This window comes from Pocillopora verrucosa, chromosome 7 (assembly GCF_036669915.1).
Source record: "Pocillopora verrucosa isolate sample1 chromosome 7, ASM3666991v2, whole genome shotgun sequence".
NCBI classification, from domain to species: domain Eukaryota; kingdom Metazoa; phylum Cnidaria; class Anthozoa; order Scleractinia; family Pocilloporidae; genus Pocillopora; species Pocillopora verrucosa.
In genome coordinates, this window is record NC_089318.1 from 9,526,138 (window position 1) to 9,549,460 (window position 23,323).

A 23,323-nucleotide genomic window follows, 5' to 3' on the forward strand; every position below is an offset into this window, starting at 1 on the left:
TTTTGGCCACAAGTCTGTCAATCACCTTTCAAAATCTCCATGGGCCCTTGTCACGTAACGAGTGATTGAGAGTTCAAATGTTGATCAGGATCACCGGGCATGTAAGAAAAATAATTCTCTCTTACAGGAAGGTTTAGAAAAAGTCAATTTATTCAGGAAGGACTTAGCTTAGTATTTGACTTGACAGGGCATCTCAAACCTTAATAAGCTTTTTCCCTTAAAATAGAACAACGCAAAGTACTTTGGAACGGAGGCAAAGCCATTAGTCAATTCTCCTGGGTATTTTCATAAAACCAGCCACTTTTCAATAATACCTGGTGGAACCAATTAGCTTGACCGACCAATCAGGACACATCTCATCCGCCAAGCCAAATAATATGTCTAAACATTTCAATCTCCATTGTCTAAGCCATCGTGGTTCTTTACGCAGGATCTGGGGCGTGTCATCCTTTTCAAAAGCTTACAACAAAGTAATCGAGTGCAATTTCTAACGTGTAACCAAAGCCCCGAATGAATGGCAGTTTATTAAAAACACGTTTTGGGCTTGCGATAGGCATGGTTTCCGAGCATGCATGTTTCAAATTTCACACCCCCGTTTAATTAGAACACAAAACAATTTTCAAATGTCTCGATGCGTTGGGAAGTATGTAAAACAACCCATTGTCGACTTTGATTGACAGCTTTCTAACACCTGCTGTTAATTGGCTTTGTAGTGTTCCTGCCTGGGAAAGGCTTTCTATAACAACATAAAATGAACTTTAATAAACGCGTTAAAAACTCAAATACAGCTGAAACAAAGAAAATGTAAAAACAGGCAGGTCAATTTGGATTTAGAGTCATTAAATCCAAAAAATTGCGCCTTGTCTGCTCATTTTTGTTTTGGTTGCCGTTATTGAATTTGTCGTAAATTGAAAGTAATTTTGACGGATTGTGTTTCACTATCAATTTCCTTGTCTGTTTGATAACGAAGAAACGTGACGCCTTTTGTCAAAAGCTGTCAGAAAGGCGGAGAACACCGACATTCGGCTAAAAACAACATATCCAAGCGAACATGCTTGAAACCGCACAAGATACTGTGTACTTGTCAGTGCTTGCTGTGAAGTTCATTGTCATTAAAGTGAGCTAAAGTTGCAAGCTATTCAAAATCCGATCGCGAGCGTAATCCTGATCAATTTGCGGCGAGCGTGTTCGTGTGTTTGCTGACAGTAGTAACAGCATGCCAAGCAGTGTTTACGCGCCTGTCCGTACATGTCTGCCTGTTGTTTTGCAAGTTATTATCATCAGCACTTTTCAAAAGCTCGTTTATAACGAAAGGCGTGCGTCGTAGACTAAACGTACAGGTTGTGCTTAATCTAAAGATCTCTGATTTGCTCATGCAAATTAAGTACGTGATGCGGCGGGCGAAGAGAGGTGAATTCAAGACCTGAACTTATAATTGGCAACTGAAATTGGACACTGTTATTTGCTCCCTCTTTGCAAGAGAAAATTTCCGCGAGGGCTTGTTAATAAAATTAGGAAATTCTTAAGAGAGGCTTTCAGAAAAATCAAATATAGGGATCACGCGTTCCTTCAAAGGCGCCAATTTATAACGAAACAAAATTACAAGGAGAACAAAAAAAGTTAACATTGTGGCACCCCGGGCAGATGACACAAACATTCCTATCAAAAGACAGAGTTATTACAAATTTGTAGCCATAATTTTTTTATCATTATCAAATTAATCCCACGTGGAGTAACTTTTCAGCAGTTTTAAGTTCCAAAGAGACTCCCAAACCTTAAGAAATTTCAGAGCGTGTTGGCACAGCTTAAGTTGAGTTGTTTGGGCCGCCACCTCAGGTTTCATGTGCACAATAAACAAAGTGCAGTGTAACATAATCAGTTTTCGATGTCGCTCGGCACGAACTCTTTTCGTTCACGGTGCGCGCGGAATGTGTACGCTTTAGTCTGAGCTAACTAAATGTAACGAAGCTATGTTTGTCAATCCAGTTGTCGCACTTTTCAACATGCAGTCAAGCAAGTGACGTTCTGGCGAAAAGCTTCATCCTCCAAGCTGACATCTGCTAATTAGATCCTCGTACTTATCTACCCAGTCGCATGACAATGATTAGCCGCATGAAAATCATTTTTAAATCATTAAGCTTTTACTTTAGGAAAGAATTTCAAATAACGTCAAATGAAAATACGTAGATCAAGAAACTAACGCATCCCAACAAAGTAGTCAAAGTAGAAACGTGAATAATTTAGCTTGACTCCAACAAAGGCATTTATTAATCAACAGAGCAAAACCGCAAGTGACATTCCTTTCCCGAAAAAATTTCCATCAAAATAGTTTATCTACTCAGCACCACAGACCCCTGATATTTAACGCGATAGTTTTCGCCGATCAAATCTGATGGCTTGTCTTTTGTTATTCTATCGACATCTTGTTTCGTTTTCACATGGAATGAAAGACAGCGAATGAGAGCGTTCGACAGGGTGATAACTGCTCGACTATTAAAATCGCGAAAGGTTGATGTATGTGACAAGCGAGGCTTGAAAACAGCGAAAGTTTTGACACTTTATAATACACAATAACACAAAGTCTGATATGATGCCTTGAAGTCGTCTGGTCACGCATGGATAAACGTTTTGCATTTTTGCTGCTCGCCACTAATTTAAACTTCGGCTTCAAGGGTCCTTTCAGCTATCAGCTCTCAATAGTTGACCCACCAGGTTTGTTTTGATGAAAAAAAATTCGTAAGAACTCGAAATTTCAAACGGATACTTGTAAAATAATAATAAAAAAATAACCTAGCCTCTTCTCTAAGAGCCAGTTCAAGGTTCGAAGTCCTGTTATCATCATTTGAATATGTAGTTTGGTTTAGAAGATATTTTCTCGACGGTCAATAAAGGCCAAGCCGCTCGGGAAAGCCATCCAACAACCTCGAGATCGGTTGGTGACAAGGCAACGTCTACACTCCGATTGCTTTGAAAGGACCGCTTAAAGTTTGTATGTCATGCATGAAATTAGGATTGCTCTCCAGAGTTCACAATGAAATCTGTCATTACAAGCGCGGCCTAAGTGTTGGGGTGTCATGCCGATGTTTATTTCTTTCACTTATGCTTTTCTTTACCTCCGTGTGGGGGGAAAACAGTGTGTTTGTGTTATCGGATTAAAAAACCTTTGCCCCTTTAATAGGCATTAAAACTGCCACCTGATTTATTTATACATCTTTGGAGTTCGCTGTCTGTGAAGACAGACCGTGAAAAAGCTAACAGCCTTGAGTTGTCGCAAAATAAAACCATACTTCAATTTCACAACAAAGGTATGACAACTATGTCGTGTCCATTAGGACGCCTCATAACATTCTGGCGAACCGGCGGTTAGGCAAATTGGTTATTTCTGGTATTTTAGGATTAACTATGGCATCAATCAAAAGCGCTTCACGTCGCTATAGCATACGTGCGAACGAAGGTTTCTTTGCCATCCAGCTTGTAGGAACTATACGTTATTTGAAGGGCATTAACAAGCGCTGAAGCTGCATGAAGACAGTAGGTTAGTCTCTACGATTCAATGTTTCCCATCGTGGAAGTAGATCAGGACTTATATTACAACTATATTGGTAAAAGTGGGTACTATTGATGCTTTAACGGTGTTCAAACATATCTGCACGATACATGTTCAGTTTATTCGACGGAAGGAAATTTTACGAGGAGTGAGAGGAGAGTAGAGACGCCATGTTTTAGTGGGTGACCGGAAGATTAAATGAAGAGAGAGACGAATTGATTTAAACTGAAAGCCAAGAGATAAAACAGGAACTTCCAAAAGAAGAGGCTAGTATTGTAAAGAGAGCTTTCGTTAAATTAACTGTTAAAGAAATCTTAACAGTTTCAAAATCGACACTAAACAATAAAATCGTTTTTGAGAACAAGAGACGCGGGCTATTTGATACAAACAATGATCTTCAACTGTTGCCCTATCGGCTCACCGGTCATAGCAGACCGCTCGTAGGATCACGTTTGAACAGTGAGGAAGGAAGTGTTTTGTAGCGCTGAGTCTGGTTGTTCCGCCTGCTTGCTTGCCTGTGTTTAAACACAAACATCAAACGAGCTTCGGTGATGAAAAGCGACTAGCGTTCACACGATTTCGCAAACAATGCGTTTGCACTTTTCGGGGCTTTTCACCTCTTTGTTTGGACGCTTTGTTTTTAAAACTTGTCTGAACTGGTTTTATTCTTTAGGCACAAAGTCCTAATACAGCTCCTCATTTAAGATTTTTTTAACACATTTTTTTTTCTTTTAACGTGACCCTAACATAACCTTGCATAATGGCGGGTGAGAGTAAAGCGGTTATAGAACCCCTAGCGTAACAAAATGTACCAATGAAACTATCCTCACCTTCACTTCATCACTTGTTCGGTTCTCGTCAGAACCAGCTGGGTCTTTTCGTTAACTTTATCAGCCTGGGTTTTGATCTTAACGTCTGCAGTTTATTTCGAAATCGACCTCTCGATACTTCTGACGACTACCGTTGTGAACGACATATGCTTTCAATGAACCTCAAACAGTGGTTCGGTTTAGGATTACACTTCGGCTTTTTGCGAGCTGTGAAGTGAGGAGATTTCATTCGAGGTAGGGATTTTTCTCGCGCCCAAATATAGACCACTTGTGTTTTATGAAAAGCAGCCAGGAGCCATCGAAAATGTTTAAGTGCTTTTAGTAGAGAAGACTTACGAAATCCATCTCGAATGGTGATGATGAAGCAAGTTTTCTCAGACAGTCCTTTTCTTCCCATAGTGATATTTGTACAAACTTTTAAGCTGAAAGGGAAGTTTGCTCTCAAACGAGCCTTCTTGTACTACACACGTTCGATCAGCTTCGTTTGACTTTTAAGATGTGGTTTCTCGGTGCAATACAGTGAAAATACTCTTGACTCGGTAGGAAGATAAGACAAGACTTTGCCGTGAATGAAAACTCAGCCAATATCGAACATAAGAGGCTCATCCGTTTGTGGACACGAGTCAGTCAACACGGATTTAAAATGACGAAAAAAACCTTCCCAGGTAAAATGTTTTCCACACCTTTTTGAAATTAGAGTTTGATTTACTTGGACGTATCTCTTGGTGTTGATTTGACAAATTGTACTTCTGTATCTTTGTGCCATGGCCTCCATGTTGACATCTGCCCTCCATATTGGTTCGCACGAGAGAGGCATGTTAAATTTAATCGTCGAACCGGACTTCTTCACATGAATCCTATTTGTTTAAATGTAAAGCTATGAAAAGAAGGTTCGCCTTAAAAAATTTATACAGTTTTTCAACAGCATTGAAGAGGATCGAAATCATACGACCGAAAAAATTGATCTCATATTTAAGGTATAAGACGCTTTCTCGTTGTGTGACTTCAGTTTCATATACTAAATGAAGAAAACTCTTTATTCGTTCTTGTGGTATTAAACAAATTGTGTAAATAAATTGTCGTTTAAAAAAAGTAGTTTCATATTTGTGAAATAATTTCTTAAAATGATTCAGTTTATAGTGACGAGCTTCACCTAGAAATGGGTTCACCAAGTTATGGTTCGCCATACTTCGCCATTTCAGCCCATTTCAATCAGCTGGTTGTATTTTGACAATTCATCGCAAACAGCCCAGTACAGCTGATGGCTCAGTTTGCGCTGTCTTTTCTTAATTATCTCAGCAAGATTGAAAAGGCGGGAAAGCGAAGGTTAACCTTGGCTTATTAAAGAAAGCTTTGGACTTGTCAATCTACTGTCCGGGAGCGTTTAGCACTAGACGATTATGTTGATGCTTCAGGTCGGGTGCAGAGAACTGCGGTCAAACTAGTTGCCCTTCCAAAAACCGGAAAACGCTTTACGAACATACTTTAATACCATTAACGGGCTTTACTTTTTCCATCAATAAAGCTGCTAAACAGCTTAGGAGAGTAAGCAGGAGAAGTGGATGTTGCATCCGTGACATATCCCGGCTGCTCTTCTTTGGAGCATAATAGCCTCAATGACGAGTGGCATGATGACAATTCGTGTTTCAATTTTTGGTCGACTTTTTGTCGTCTCTTTTCGTTTGGCGATTCTTTATGCGGTGCCAAATTATTTTGGGTCATTTACGTCAAGAACAAAGATCAAGGCGCAAATTTTCGTTTAAATTTGGGATAACCAAACAATAATCTTCCCGCCCAACAATTCAATGCCTCTCGCCAAAGAAAAGATTTCCTATTCCTTGAATAGTCAGCTACACCACACCTTTTGTTGAATGCAAGGTTTTTTTCACGGTGTACAAAAATATTTATGTGCTTTTAAAGAAATAACTCTGACGCAAAATACGAAGTAAAAGTTTTCTAGGGGTGTGCTTTGGATAATCACTTTTGTCGGCTGTTTAATCTATGTGGTGGCTTTCTGTCAACAAAAGATGGTTCTGAAACTACTTTGAAAAACGCGATTTTCAATTAGTTTTTAAATCTGTCGACATGAAATAAATGTCGAAATTAGCGCGATTTTCCACGAAGAACCTAGAAAAAGGATTGTACCCACAGGTATAAAATCCAAGCGATTTAGTAAAAAGTTGCCTTGTCCTCACTTCAGCTTTCTAACGCTGCCGAGCAGGTGGCTGTGTATATATAACCTTTATCTTAATCTTTTCTCCCGAAGAAACGATATCTTCCGTCTAGTTGTTGTTGTTGTTTTTCATCAAATGAATGTTTTTTTGTACTTTTTCCAGCGCCAAAACCATTCAAGGCGTAAATATGTTGGAAGAGAAATTCTTCATAGCAAATCGTACAGGATGTAATCAAAGCGTGGTCGACACTTCACGCTTAGAAATGCTCCCTAGTCACCTTTATCGGTTCACTCTTTTCCTAGTTACCTTCGATTTATCTTGCTGTCAGACTGTTATAAGGTGCCGTATCATATAAAAGTTGACTTCAAATGAGTAAATAAAAAGCACGCGGTTCTCTTTAAGGGTAAGCGTTCAGTTTTAAGGATAGTTTTATTCTTTTATTCGACTGTCGATGCCGCCATGACTATTAATATGCCGTGTGTCGGTTGTGTTGACTTAAATTTGAAAAGGCCCTGAGTTATAAGCTTTGACATTTCTCTAGAGTAGCGATCAACGCACATTTACCGCACAATTAAGGAGGGAGCCGAATGGCCAGGCCAGCTTCGATTTTTTACCGGCAAATGAGTGATGAACCTTGCGAAGGGTGTTCAATCGGCTTTTTGTCCCGTCGCAAAAAGCAAAGGGCAGTCTAAAACGACAACGCAGAATAAATGACGCCAATGATGTTTACAGAAAGAAAAAAACAAGAAAGCACTCACTAGAGTGATCAAATATGGCCAAAATAGTCTTCGTTCGTCAATGTGGACTCCGCTAGTGGCTTTGCGGACTGTTGATGGATAAGCTTTCTCCCCTTAATATCAACTTGCTCGAAGGAAAAACGAAACTGGGGATGTGGGACACTTCAAAGCTTCGCAATCATAGACTAATTATTTTGAAGTGCGGAGTTGCTCTATTCCTTCATACAAGTTGTAAAACTGACTCCTCATGCCGAATATTCCCATGTTATTTGGTATCTAGGATAAGCCGTCTGAACGTTCTTTATTTCAAGAGGTTGGTTATTTGATAGCGATGGAAAGCGAAAAAGCTGTCCAAAATGTCCGCATCTGTCTGTCAGAACAGTGGCTTGAAGAAAGCGGATGAAAGGCGACCGAAAACAAACTTAACATACCAAAAACACCGAGCAAACGAGAAGAATTTGTTGTAACTTTAAAATCGCGTTTTTTCGACTATTTTGTTTCTTTAAATTTTGGCTCTCACAAACTACGTCTTATTTCGACTAAAAACTCCAAGATATGAGACAATTTTTTTTTAACCTGAGGGCCCGGGCTTTATGATTGAGATGAATGGTGACTGCCGCCAAAGAAGTTTGCTTTTCACCTTTGAATCATAGCACCGATATGGCGGAGAAACAACTGTGATATCAGGCAAATAAGAATTCCAGTTGGACCATAATGGGTTGTTTGGTCTAGGAATTGGAAGCGAATCAGAAGGCCGTTTGTTCTCATGTTACTTCGGATTTAAGGTTACAACAATCCACCTTCACTGCTTTCCAATGCCTAAAGGTAAGTTCAGAGTTTTGATGAACAGTACTAGTTGAAAGCCAATCGAACATTAATCATCCGTGAATGCTTTGTCAGCTTACAGTGTTTATTAGTTTTCGCTTTGTGTATTGTAAACCTGTAAAGTTTTAAGTCAATTTCGACTTTAGTTTCGTTGTTAGTTTGCTTGAGGTAATCCGGCGGATATCGCGGCTCAACGCGCTAATTTTTCCTCCATTTTGTCGCCTTCAAAGTTGAAAAACAAACCTTGCGAAGTCACGAAACTTTTCGCGGCAGAATCGTTATCACACAATACCAAGTGATACTTCGAGAATTGTACTTAAAATTGTATGCTCAAGTGTGTAATGGACCGACCGCCCGAGCACAAAAAGTATCGACAAGTTTTCATGAGACGCCAAAATGTTATTAATATTTCGATCGTCTTGTTCGATTAAAGCTTGATCTTTGATGCCTGAAAATTATCATAACTGTTAATGGTGAAACTTTTTACGAAGTAATTGCTTCTCGCGTCCGTGAAACTTTTCTTGTAATCCAAATACTTATCAGGTAAACAAATTTTGCTTTGCCGAGTGGTTGCCATCTTGGCAAGATCTACAGTAAGCCACCTACCCCCTTATCGTCGTAATGTGCTGGCGACAGAGCTAGGTTTTGCATCGCCTGAAGATCTTGAAAATGTGATATAGACATCTCCTTAGCCTGTTAGGGTTTACCGGGTCAATGACCGCTTTCTCTTTACCAGCTCTAGCAATCGAGATGTTGCTACTGTGACCGTTCCGCTGTAGCGCACGAAGGGTAAATTGCCGCGACTCAAGAGGCGATTGGGTGGCTTGATTCAAGGCCCTGCTGGGTCCTGTCGAATCCCCGTTCAGAGCGCGAGTGAACTCTTGTGAGGGAAATGCTTTCAGACGGACGTATATCGTTCACTGCGGCTATACATTCGTTTCCTGTACAATCACTGATGAAGCCCATTTTTATGTGGTTTGGTTTCTGTGTTTTCAAGGAGGGATTTGGCACACCTGGTCAAAACATTTTTTTTTTTTTTGCCCTCTATGAGTCTTGAACTTTGTATTTTTGTTGACTACAGAAAAACATGTTTCTTTTCAAGCATTAAACAAGATATATTACTTAAGCTGTTGGTAATTTTCACTCTCGTAAACACTTTTTGCTGATAGCCCTTCAAGCGAACTCGAAAACCGCAATTGGGAGTAAGGGCCCATTGACAAATCATGGCCAAGGGAGTCGAGTGTCTCCCGCTAATGATCATAAAATTTTATTTTTGTTGAGACTAGGATCTATTTGTTTGAATTCCTAGAATTATTTTCAAAGAACTGTTGATTAATTGTGGGCATGCAAAACAAAAATTGTCACACAAGTTCAGGTAGAACTTAATTTCCAATACAAAAACGCAAGCTTTACACAAGGATCACCTTACAAGAAGGAAATTCATGTTTTGATGTTTTCAAAGGTTAATAACAGAGGGGCTTGAATTTAGGGTTAGATTAAGGAAACACTCAATCAAAGAAGTCCTCGAATAAGTAAAGAAGGGGCATGTTTCTACACGAAAAACCAACTGAAATTGGGCATGAAAACTTGAAAAAGACGAAGCAAAGTCTAAATGCCAAACTTCCGTAAAATGTTGGTGTACATGTGAATTATTATTGACCAGATATAGTCTACATCTCAACAATATCAATGGTTTATTTTAGCCGTTTCAGAGTTTTAACAGTTATCATTTTTTGAAAAGAACAACTAATACTGGGATGGTATCATCTCATTCTCGTTATGATTTTGGATTTCACTGAGTTAGCGTGTGGTTTAGACTAGCAAGCTTTAATCCTCTCGACAACAGCGAAGAGATATTTCAGTGAATGGTTTCTTATCGAAAACACTTTACCTCCCCGAGAGCTATGCACTGGTAGTAGTTGGTGTGATTAATTTATATATTAAAAACTACGTTTGACCAGTGATTCTGTTTCCTTGTTGTGAACCTTCGCAGGTCGAGTGTGTCTCGTTTAATTTCAAAGCATTATACATCATTTTTTTTTATGTGTAAGGCAAAAATTTCAAGGAAACTAATATATTTAGGCAGCGTTTAGATGTTTGAAAATCTACGGCTTTCATGTTTCGCCAAACTTTTTCGACAAAGGAAATTCATGGCCAGTTCACGAGGTGTCGGATTTACACCCAGAAAATTTTATATTAAATTGAAGTGTACTTGTAAATTGAAAAAACAAGTCTCAAAGAGATGATTCTACATTGCCACAACTGTTCGGCTAAAAGCACTTGAAAAACTTCCGTCGTGTTGAGGTACAACGTTTGGATCATGTTTCTTGATAAAAAAAATCGAAAACAAAACAAGTGGATGTGTATTTAGCTGTTCACCACGTGCACAAGAACAACACCCCGATTGTTTTCATCACCCATGGACGCCAGTCTGTAACACGTACAAAACTCAGGCGCCAATATTTTCTTAAATTCCATGAGAAATTTTGATTTCTCGCCTTCCGAAATCACGTTTGACCCATATCACTCAGCCCTACAGCAGAGGCGACGACGCCAACACAAATGTTATTTATTTTTGCAAGAACGCCTTAGTCTCGTTTTAGTTTACTTTAAAAATAGGATCACGATACCCCAAACCATAAGAAATTTAAAAGTAACGGAGACTGCAGTCTATCAATATGAATAGCACTCAGCCCTCTTCAGTGAACAGAGCCGTCAAAATTGTTTTTTGTTGCAAAATATCGCGGTGCGTTTAACGGATTAGGTATTCAGTCTCCTCTTCTTGAAGCTTTCATAGAATGCAGAATGTTCCTATCAGAAAGAACAATTGTTGAAATTATTGTTTTATCAAAATTTATAAGAATCTCCACGGTAGTCTTTTTCTGATAATGCTGAATCAATGCCTTGCTTTTCAAAGTTCATTCTGTGGTAATGTGACAAAGAAAACAATAAACCCACATGTCAGAGTATTATTTCAGTCATAATTTTAAAGAATTTCAATATTTTTTTGTTTACGTTTTTGTCGTTTTGCCTGAAAAATGTCTCATGACATTTTTCGGGCAAAAAAATAAAATAAGATATAAAAAGGAAGGGAAAAAAATCGTTTGTACTCTTATCAACAGATTTTACTTTGTTCGATAGATAAGTGAACCACTTCTAGCTTCCTCTTTCTGTTGAAGCGGCAAATGAGACAACTTTGAGTTTCTTATGTCAAGCGAGCTAACATCAGCTAGCTCCTGCTGCTGTTTCACCGTTTCCCTTTCATTCGTTTAGTAGTGGTCAAAATTTTTCATTAGAGATCAAAATATTCTTCGTTAAAGGGCGTACTGTACATGAACATTAAAGAGAAAGGTCTTTGAATACCGTCGAATGTAAATCGTCCACAGAGGCCTTTCCTGTTTGAAACATTCTTAGCCAAGTTTTGAGGGACAATCAAATTAGAGAACGCGGTGAAAAAAATTCAAAACAAAAATAGACTCTCATGAATTCCAAATTCTTTTTGTTTTGTTTTCGGTAGGAAACACTTGTAAATATTCTACTGTTAACTTAAGGTGAAAATAGTTTGCCGGATTGATTTTGATATTCAAGCTGTAAGTCCAAAACCCAAATACATAAATATTATCACAAGTCTAACTTTAATAACGTTTTCTCGGGAAACTGGAGTTTTGAAGATAGGTTTTGATATGAATTTTCTCTGTCTCAATAGCCGGTCAGTATCAAAGGAAAGTTTTACAAGAATGAGAAAGAAAAACTGTTTTCCTCTGAGTATTAACCTTTTTTTTGGTGGATCAGTTCTCTGGCTGAGAGGAGCAGTGTTGCCCCTTATAAATGATATGATCAAAAAGTGCATTTTACTACATCAAAACAAGGCAAAGTTTGAATATTTTCCGATAGATCAGCGATCTCTATAAAGAACAAAAAAAAAAAACAGCTGATACGCCTCTGGAACTTTGACAAGCGCTACCAATGCCAGCCAAGTGATTTTTTTCTTGACAAAGTTTATAATGCTCACCAATGTCAAAGAGTGAACATGCAAGGAAACCAGAGCGTAATTAATATTTGAGGAGGGAAGTTTTCTTTTGTTTTTTCAGTCTTTTCCAGATTCAAAGGATACTGACTGCGGGTGATTTAAATGGAGATAAATACCACTGACTGTAGAATGATAGTTTATTGAATTTTTGAAGTTGTGAAAGCGCTGCTCTGCACAGAAGAAATGTCAACAGTGCCATGAGTGTTATTCCTCTTTTCCTAGCATGAATGTTTGTTTACCTCTACATTCATGCAAAAAGAGAGAAATTCAGTTCTGATTTGTTTATCCCTAACTGTAAACAGTGGTTTTTTTTCATCCGTCTTTTCACTTCAAGTCTTAGCGTAAAAAACACTTACGTCTTACGACGACAGAGAAAAAATTTCCAAGCCCCAATCGAAATAGGCTTTTTTTTTCAGGCAGAAAGCCGAAAATGTACAACTAGGTATAAATAACTTAAGTATGGTTTTATGTTTTATTTTCAGCAACTGCTTGCTGCCATCAAGAGCCGAGGAAACAGGCCAGCTCATCAAAAACGATGACATTTGAATCACACATTAGGATCACAACGAAAAAGCTACTTGACATCCATAAAACCAACACAGTCAGAAAGCGTCTGAATTGAATCGAATAATAAAGTTTAAAATAAAGCCTAGAATTGCGCTGAATGGTTTGATAAAACTGTAGATTTGCTTTCTAGAATTAGCTGAAAAAAGGGCCGAAACTTCAGGAGGGGAATGTTCGGTTTGGCACCGAGAAACAAGGATCAATTACTGTGTTTTACGGCGTCATGTGCATTATAAGCTAAAAAGGGTTTCTATAGCTCAAAGTCAAGTGTCGACCAAATTGAATTCAAACGCCCTTTCTTGGAGTGAATCTTGATGAGCAATTCTGATAAATTCCGTTTATTGCCTTCAAAGATGAGCAGGAACAGACATAATCGTGGATAACGCCTCGAAAATTGCAAATTATCAACATCTAAGTTACTTTGGCTTTTGTCTTTGCCTACCACAAGCGGATTAACATGAGTTCCTGAATTTTTAAAACCAACATTCTAAACAGAAATCTACAGTAAGCTGAAGAATTGAATCTTTGGCACAGATTTGGAAACCAAAACTGAGCTTAAGCGCTTGTGGGCGAAAACTTTGTGTTAAGTGCTAAAGAACAGAATGCATAAGTTTCTCCTCCCTGACCATATTCACTAATTCCCTAAAGCGTTAAATGTCAAACACCAGACCCCGAAAAAGTTATTACAGCGACAACATCTAGATTAATAAGAAAGTGATGCAAATTTTTATTTCATGGTCATCTCCATGGTCATATCCATTTAATAAATAGAAGGCTGAGCCCTTTCAGCCGACTTTAAATTTATAAATATATGGCCTGCCTCTAGAATTGTGCAAGCGTTTGACGCAGTATAATCCATTGTATCATGTCAGATTAGTAACTGTGGTCGTGAAGAATGATGTCGATATGCAAACCGATTTTTTCCCACAGCCACAAGCGGCTAAAAAAACAACAGGCAGCTACATCGAACGGAACCTGGAAGTTTTAACACAGATTATCGCAAAAGATCATCGCTTAGCACGGCAACACTCAGCTTGGGATTTAGCAAAATTAAATGAGATGCGAAATTTGACATCAATCAAGTGGAAGTGACGCGATATTTCAAAAAAATTAATAAACTTAGCATAAACAATTTCATGGAAAGCAGAAGTTTATTTCAACTGATGAAGTACTCGATACAGAGGAAATCAATAGGGTTACTCGAGTTTGCTCCGCCCTGAGCCACGTTATGACTACGCTCTGCACCATCTGGCAGAAACCGCAACAGCCGTGGCTGAGATCATCGTTGTGAATTTTCATTGTTTCTCGTGCAATAGAAAAAAAAATAAACGATGAGGTAATAAATAGGTAGTTACTTGGCGATGAGATAACAGTCACGTTTTAAAAAGACGCTTTTGAAAAACGCAATGGACTAAAATAACATAACTCGTGGGCTTTGTATGAATAAATTTGACACATAAAAAGTTCCGTGAGTTTGAAATTTGTACAGCTTAGCCCGTTTGGCTCGCAATCAATTCCTTTGTCGCTCAATTTGTTTAGCAGACAATGAAGACATCAAAACAAGCTGGGGTTTCGGATTCCTCAAAAGATACTCAAATGTTTTTGTTTTTCACTCTCCTCTTCAGACCATCGGCGCGCGGAATCCATGCTAAGGATTACTTAGTTACGGGAGAATCGGAATTTTTTTCTTTGTTCTTCGTTCGAGGCAAGCCGAATTACACCTCGTTTAAGCTCTCTTTAGTTTTCGTGAGACTCCTTAACACCTTATGTCGAGACCGTCGCATTCCAGATGTTGGTATGATCGATACTTCACAATTTTGATCCACTTTTCAACCGTTACCTCATTAGAAACTTCTCATTTCCACCCACAGACGACTGATGAAACGCATCATTAATCTTTCTTAAGATGGATTAAACACAAGGCTTTGTTTTTTCATCCAAACAATTTTACCGTTGGTAACCTATTTCAGTCGATTGTTGAAAGTTTAGAAATGTGGCCGGCACATTGTTTTATTGCCTCGGCTATTAATTAAGTTTTATATCTTGGGGACGTGTTGTGTCTGGGTTGTAATGAAAATGATAATTTGTAAACTGAAAAAATGGCCTACACGTTTCCTATTATCAAACGTCTCAATCGTATGATTCGGTTTCTCGTCTGAGGTTGTACTGTTAGAGTAAAAACCAAACTGTCGAAACCATGTCCAGTTTTACGTAAGGCCCAGAGAAACGATCGGCCAATTTTTTTTTCCTGATTGGAAAACGCCTGTCTACATTACGAAATGAAATTCGCCGTCCATTACAGCCTCAGTCCGCGGTTTTATACTCAAGTAGCACTGAAAGTGTCGCGCATTATCATGGCATACAATCATATCTCTATGGTTCATAAGCTATAGGTAAGCTGGGTATAGAAGTGAAAACATATTGAGTATATTTTTTTTCACGAAATTTGGTTTGGTATTTTTTTTTTCATTTTCTTAAGTTAAGTTTATCCCTTTTCCTTCTCCAAATGCACTAGTCATCATTTTATAGAGGAAAGATTGTAGCTCCGCTCTCATATCACCCCAATGCTCCTGATCATTTGATGCTAAAAGAACCGTGACAGGTTCTGATATTTAGGGACGATACCCGTGGAAGGTAACAAACTCGAACCCGATGTGTATTTTAATAAAACTTTCAAACTTTGGAACAAGGAACATAGTTCAAATAAAAGAGCTTAAAGTAGCAAGGAACTGGCCATCGCCAGTTTTCCAAGGCTATAACTGTCTTTGCGCCCTGGGTTATATTTTAAAAGGATATTCTGCTAATCGGAAGGCGGAAGCAATGAAATTAAATTCCCCCTGTAACATTTAATATTAACTAACGGCCTCGTGAGTTCGTGAACATTAGTTCTGCGAATTACCGCATTCTACGTACGATAAAGTAAACTTGACTGCACTAGCACAAGAATGGATAGGAGTTTTACTGTAACAAGAAGAGTTTTTCCCTCTCCTATACCTTTTTTAACCCGGATTGAAATTTCAACTCGTGAGATCTCAACCCCCCTCAATACCTCGACCACGAAAAAATTACCCGTCATGTCTTACCGGCGAATCCACTGTAGGAATTCAGAACCCCCAAACCAACTCACCCCTCCCCCTACCCCCTTCGTGACAAAAGGTGTGATTTGAAAGTGACAATCTTGGCTACGAAATCTTGTTCCGAAGGTGCTCTTCCCCCCAAATGCATGAAAGGCGGCGCGATGTATGCGATGTTCCTATCAGTTAATTATGAAAAATAGGAAAAGATATCCCGCTGTAGACCATGGGAAGGGAGGGAGGAACTGCAGTTGTGGTTGACACTCTCCATAATAGTATGACACATTACACCACTAATACACTGAGCCGTGTATTTCTCGTCGAATGTGAGTACAATTTGAAGGGAAAGAAAACACAGTGAACCTTCATTGATGTGACACTTATTGGAATACATGTAGCAACAGCTAATGGGAGTCCTGATAAAGTGAAGAACTAAAGTAAAAAAACTAACTGGAGCTCCAATTTTTTAGGCTTGGCTAAATCTGTGTATCACAAACAATTTGATTGGTTCTTTCTTATGATCTATTGGAGGACAAACCCATAGATGACGTAGCAACACTTTGCTTTTTTATCATATATAACAAGTAGATTTCATATTGCCGTGGGTATGTACAATAATAGATCAGAGAAGACGTTACGAGGCGTAGCTGAGTGTGTCACTGATGTACAATAGTGTCATAAGAGTACCATAAGAGAAGCTCTCCATTACGCGATTTCTATGTATGATGCGCTAATTTGAGTCTCTAAGTTCACACAGTGAGTATAAATTTCAGTCTTCATCGAAGTTTCTACCAACATCTATGATTATTAATGAATTATTAGGTAAGGTGAATTGGAATTACCTTCTCCTCATATCTTCTGAAATGTGAAGATCCCCTTGACGAAAACTGCTGCTGAAAGAGCTGAAAAAACTCATTATCCAGCCGATTACGGCACTTTGGTAACGGGCGGGGAAGGTCTTTGTAATAATGGAACACCTCTGACGGGCAGGTGGGAGGAACGTTCAGGAACATCGTGCAGCAAACCTCTTATCTCCCGACTGCAAATGAAAAAAGTGATAAAATAAATCTATAAGGTACGTAAGTGAAGATCCATAACTTTAGACACTACAATTCCACTAAAATAATACAAATAACCCCTTCGTCTTCAACAAGGATCATTTAAAATGTCCCTAAAGCATTGATAAATATTCGCTCGTACATAGGTTTGCCATACTCTAAAATGACTTAAGGCGTTCTTTCCATTCTGTACTCAGTTACTTCCCAGGAAAAAACTTAGTTGTTTTGACACGAAAAATCACATGAAAGGCGTATGTTCGTCGAATTTAGGCTACTCCTGAATGGAATGGTGAAAAGTTCTCGCCATGATAGTAAGGATTTTCAGGTCAGTTAGCGGCATTCTTATTAGCCAGTGTGATAGATGGCTTCAACATTGATTTGTTTCTCTCCTGACTTTCTGCTGAAGTCCTCTGTGAGAGTGAATCCTTAGAACATATCAGTTAAAACAACTGAGAACCTGGTGAGGTTGATCGTTTGTAGTGATTAGATGTTAAGCTGTTTTTGAACTTCAATGGCCTCTGCTACGTTATAAACAGGAGCAAGAAATGTGCTCGGCGATGGTCACGTATTTCATTAATAGAGTTATATTGGACTTTCTTAATAACAGGTGCCAGGCGAGATATTGGTCTTGCACGACGTTGTTTCAAAAAAGGAAAGGCTTCAAGAACTGTTTCTAATAGCTAAAGCACATTAAGACAAAGCAATGAGGAAACAATACCAAACAAATCAAGCTCGGTAATTAATCACATTTCGTTCAGTGATACTTGAGGCGCATTGAGCCATTCAGTAGTAAGAAGATGAACCTCTGAAGCTAGCATTGAAAATATCACTCAGTTGAGTGTAGCTGTATGATTTTTTTTTAAGATTAAGAATGTTTAGAAATGTTATTTCAATAACAGTGAGAACTTCTACATGTTGTGGAAACATTTAGCATTCTCTTAATGGAAATATTTTTAGCATCATTTCTTAAGTAAACTTCAAACAACTGAGACATAGGTGAGTACTCTATATGAATTGCTGTTAGATAAAGAGGTTTGGAAACGCTGTTTCCATAATTGTGAAAATTTCTGTCTCCGGTGAAAACATACAGCATTTTCTCGATGAAAACTGAGACTTAAACGAAGCAATCTGCATTACTTTTTTTTTTCCAGGCTACGAGCATTTGGAAACGTTGTTTTGTCTTATGTGGAGACATTAAGCATTTTCTTTATGGAATATGCAATACTTCTGGTATAAATTTGAAACAATTGCGGATTCTTCCATGAATTATAATAAAAGAGAAAATTTTACTTTCAGTTGCTCTGCCAATTTAGTAGCCTCTGCAAAATATGCAGCCTTAAAAAGAAAAAGTTCGAATCTCACCAATACGAACTGTTCTGCTGACTCCACCTGAGTAACAAGTAACCGTCCAAAGTGAAGACTAAACTGCTGTCCATTGAAAGTAGCTATATAACGCCAAAATTAATTTATTCTCGTAAAACCGAAATACTGTTCGATCTCTACTGTCCATTTCAGCTATGACTTGGAAGCCGTCGAAGCGAAGCAATTGCGAAGGGAATCAACTAATGTTTTGCACTTGAGGCGCCAGGCTAAGGCAAGGACGTTTCAAGTTTTCGATTTCAGGAGCTAATTATCCCAATTCTAAACCGTACTTAGTCTCTCTTGTTTAAAAAAATTATTAGCTCCTCAGTATTTTGTAGCCTCCGGAAGGGATCATCATAACTAAAAACAATTCCTAGAATTCAAAAAATAACAGAAACTATCCACCTGTTGAGAGATATGTATTAAAACCAGCAAATTAGGGAAGATATCCTTTCTATCAGGTAAAGGCAGCCATCATGTGAAAAGTAAAGCCTTGAATTCTTTTTCTGTAATGAGGATCCCGAGAACCTCCACCACTTCTCATGGAGCTGCTCGAAGACGAAATGTTTTTGGGAAAGACTAGTCCTGTGGCAAAACACCGTAAAACTTTACCTGATAACTGTTATAGAAAATACTAAACTAATAGGACTTACTGAGATCAGATTCATCTCGATCTACATGTCAACTCGACTTTTGTTTTCTCATAGTTATAGATATTATATCTACCTCTGCTAAACAAAAGAATCTGTTCCTAAGCTTAGAGGACAAATTTGATCAGTTTTGTAGGTTGAGAAGAAAGAGAGGTGTTTTAAAAAACCTTTCACATTGTCACCAAGTATATCACTGTACTTCAGTTGGCCGTTTCGCAAATGAAATTCAGGGTCTCTTATAAGGTTTAAAAAATCTCTTTTAAAAAGCTAATATTCACGTTACAAAAATTCCTATCTTCTTTTGTTTCATAAAGATTTCATTGTTTTGTAGCAAATGTTAACGAAAGCATCTTTACTCACCGAATTCGCTTGATGCTTTTCCTTTCCAAAATACTCACGGAAGTTATGTCCGTTCACCACTTAAAATTTTCCGTTTATCTTCCAAAAATTACCTATATCACGGAAACTAGGGGAGAGACTTTTACCAACAATTCTTTCGCCTCAAATATTTTTTCCAGCGATTAGGGTTCCTTACGCAGATGATCTACATGAACGATTCATTAGGTGTGGCTGAAAAAATTATCAATACTTAATGTTGTTTTTAAAGTTGGTGGCCATGGCACCCAAGAGACGTTAATGGTTTGACTCTACGGGAGATTCTTACTTGCGTCATTCCGCCCACCTAGAAAAAAGAACTGCCGAGCCACTTCTCAAACAAAGTCTTAAAATTCTGTTGACAGCCTAGGGTCTTTCAAGGCTCTGTCTCGAGCAGGGGGCTTTCCGCATCGGCCATCTCGTCCACCTTGGTGTTACTGAATTTGAGTTGCGCTAAACTAATGATAAGCTACTGTTTGACACCTCTGCCCTTTTGAATGTCCTTAAGTTTTCGTCTTCGCTTTAAATTTCTTACATCTCCCACAGTAAGCCTTTCTCTTTATTCTAGATGATAACGATAAGGCCAGGCGATTGAGAACACGACACGTAACACCTTTTACACCAATGCTTTGTTTTAAAGCTGTTTTGTTAAACACGGTTTAAAATTGTTTTCTTTATGGAAGTTGCCCCAAGACCTTGAGTTACTGCTGTAAGCATATGAATTACGAGGTGTGTATTATAACTGCAGTTGAAGTTAAAGCCGGAAACTTTGGTCTTTTGTCTTCAATTCTGTATTGAAGTTCATTCCAATTAAACTTCTGATTTTCTTATTACAAAAGCTTCAAGATGGGATTTATTTAGTGGTGACAAGCTTAAGCCGTATTCGACATGACGGAATTGGTAGCTGGTCGAAAGGTGAAAGTTTAATTAAAATGCAGTGCGTTGAAGGGCTTGCAGACACTCGGCGCCTATTTTTTTGCATGAGAAAGGTGGCGCTTTTGTGAACATAGCTATATTTAGCCTCCATGCGCCCACAACTTCTCACGGCACCAGAAGATTGGCCCACCAGTAATTGCACTCAAAGGTGGTTTCCTTCTATTTTGGTCACGCTCAGAGAAACACGAAAATTAACATACCAGCACTTAAAAGGAGATAATTTTATGCTGTGACAGTGCTTGAAAAAAAAGGTACTGAAATCCATTTTAACATGAGAATGATTCGCGCCGTTAGGACTTAGTGAAATGGACTGCAAAACTTGACTTCAATATCATACTTGGAGAGAACATTTGGCTCAGCAAAGTCATCTTACATGTATCAGAATTTTCCTTTTCTGAAAAAAACTTTGCTTCAAAAGAGTTCTTAAATTCTTTATGAAATCTTTGCGACTATTTTTTTCTTGCACTTGATGTGGGGGGGGGGGGGGGCCTTTACAAAGAGTTTCTAATGTCGCTTTGCAAAATATATATATATACCAGAGGAACCGGTGAAAACCCTTCTAAATGTCATTAGCGTATGCGATTCAGAGGCCGAATTGTAACCGTTGTACAAATAGGGAAAAAATTCTTCGCTAGGTTATAAATCCATGTTGAACACATGGTACCGGTATATCGTCTACGAAAGAGAGCTGTAGTTCGAATTATCAAACTGGCGTGCTCCTAGCCTTGTTATTATTATACAATTCTGCTCTGTTGGGTTGCTAAAATATTTAGGCCGTCGCTAATCGCATGAATGCTCGATTGAATCCCACCAACAGGAGGGGCCGATTTTCAAAACATGTAATACACTCACAAAAAAAGTTTGGTGACGAAGGACGAAAGAATGTGTAGGTTGTATAAGATGTTCATCTCATAAATCAAATTTGTAACGCACAGTGGATAACATCGCTTAGACGATAAACATCCCATTTTGCTGTGTACTCGTCTTTTAAAAAATTGAACACCCATTTCAAAAACATTGCGTTGAAAATCAGTAGCATAATGGTAACCTCTACGCTATAAAACATAGCTTTGGTTTCAATTTGACCTAGTTCTGCCCAAGAATGTACAATTCTATTAATAAGCTATTCAAAAGTCACGATAATTTTAGGTTTTTCCGCATATATTTCTAAGAGACAGAGCCAAGAAAAAGGAAATTCTAAAGGAAATCTATATATAAACATGGGAATTTATAGGGTGGTGGCTACTAACGTCATGTTTTAAAGAAAATCCTTGGAAAGTTTCGTTGCCGGCCTCTGTAACTTACAGAATAAATGTATCTTTTTGTAAAACTGGCAATTTAAGGCCATAAGATGCCGAAGTGATCTGGAGGTAAACTCAAAAGTGTATTGAGATTATCTCGCTTTATACACATATAAAATATCTAAGGGCGTTTGGCTTAAGGAACTCGTTACAACAATTCAACTGACACATGTTCATTAAATCTGTGGATGAATGTTCGCATGAGAGCATCTTGAAATTTCAAAGATTTAAGTCGGGCTTCAAGACTCTAGAATCATTTGAAATCAAATCTTTTTCTCAGAATCTCTCACTCATAAAACATGATGTTACTGTAGTTCCCGTCCTTTTTTGCAGTCCATGCCAGTTTTAGAACTGTAAGCAGCTTCCTGTCTGAAGGAACACTTAGAACTGAAATATTTCCCACGTTAAGAAAACTGACCGCTATATGATAATTTGTTTTTCAAAACACTTCCTTGTATCTTTAATAATGGGAACTGGTCAAATTTCGACTCCTTACGAATGCCTCACTTTTTTTCCTTTTTCCCACATAGGTGTAAATTGTTCAAAACTCGTTTCTTAATTCGACGATCGCGCTTACAATCCTCTTAACAAGACTCCATTGAGATTGCTGATGGCAGTCATGTACAAGATGCTGATTGCGTGCGAATCGCTATAAGGCCTTGCTCGTTAAATGATGAGTTCTTCCTTGTTCGGTTTACGGTACCTCCTACTGCGGAATGCGAACCAACTGAGGTTGAAGTTCTCATGCTAACATAGCCCTCTTCGTGGTCCTGGCCATCACAAATTTATATTTTCCTTTCTATGGCCCCGTTTTGCTACCATTCGCTTAACATTCAATGAGCATTTGGAGGGTGCCTTGTCTTGAAAGGCTTTAAACATAAAGGGACTAAGGCATGATAAACATTACTTAAAGTCGACATACCATGGATCTTTCTGGAACCCTCTTTGAGACAAAATCCTTTGAAATTGGCTTATCATGAAAACTGAGTTTCGGAGAGCAGCTTAAAGCGAACAGATACCGAAGGAAGATTTAAGTCGTATGCTAATTGACACACCGATGACTGAAACATGACAATTGAGAACTGAAAGAGGGTTTGATTAGGAGGAAAAAATTAGCACTCTGAATATTGACTTCCGTTGTTGGAGGGTTTGTTTGGTCTGGCGGAAAAGACAAGAAAATTCATGCAATTTACGCCCTTAATGTCAATGTTTGACGACAATTTTTTTTCCTTAAAAATAGACGACTCAGAAAAATTTACTCTTCGCTACCTAACGGTGCTATTGATCCTTAAGTCAAGGAATTTGGAATCTGTGATCTCGAGAGGAAGCCGTTGAACCTCCAAGCTACAGCTTCCGATGTAATTTCTGTTTCAAAACTTCCCCTAACCATACAATAATTCTACACGCATTGTTCCTTGTATTTCTAATTTTACTATGAAAATTAACCCAATAAGGACAGTACAGAAGCCTTGTCAGCGAAAATTTCTCGCTCAAATTCACAGATATGGGCAGTAACTTTGTTAACATTCCCCTATCAGAATTAAGGTCGAACAATCGAAGGTCTGTTAAACCAATCGCAATTTCCTTTAAGACCCGCACTAGTTCTAGTATCCCCAGCATTTAAGATCCATTTCAAGGAAGTGCGCTAAGGAAGAACAAGCTATCCTAACATAAGATGCAAAACTAATTCCACAGGAAAACCAGAAAGAAATGAGAGTAAGTTAAAATTATTTCAGGTTTAGCAAACTAAAAATTCATGATGCCATTATTAAACTTTGTATTTCGCTTGACCAAACATAATTGGTTCAGTAATGAAGTGTGGTTTGAGTTTCATGCAGTATCCGCTTATAACTTGCCAGT

The 23,323-nt window shown here is 38.3% G+C and overlaps 1 protein-coding gene across 3 annotated transcripts in view; it reads right to left on the reverse strand.

The window, feature by feature from the left end:
• The window catches only part of LOC131775024 (homeobox protein Meis1), a 34,650-nt gene that overhangs the window by 8,568 nt on the left and 2,759 nt on the right, over positions 1 to 23,323 (reverse strand). The window contains exon 2 of one of the 3 annotated variants that reach the window (XM_059091123.2): positions 16,624 to 16,820. In XM_059091123.2, the coding sequence (XP_058947106.1) occupies positions 16,624 to 16,794 (171 nt within the window). In that variant the 5' untranslated portion in view covers positions 16,795 to 16,820. Of the gene's footprint in view, positions 1 to 4,377; positions 5,042 to 8,719; positions 8,899 to 16,623; positions 16,821 to 23,323 lie in introns of those variants that run through there. The other 2 variants (XM_059091124.2, XM_059091128.2) reach the window with 2 other exon arrangements.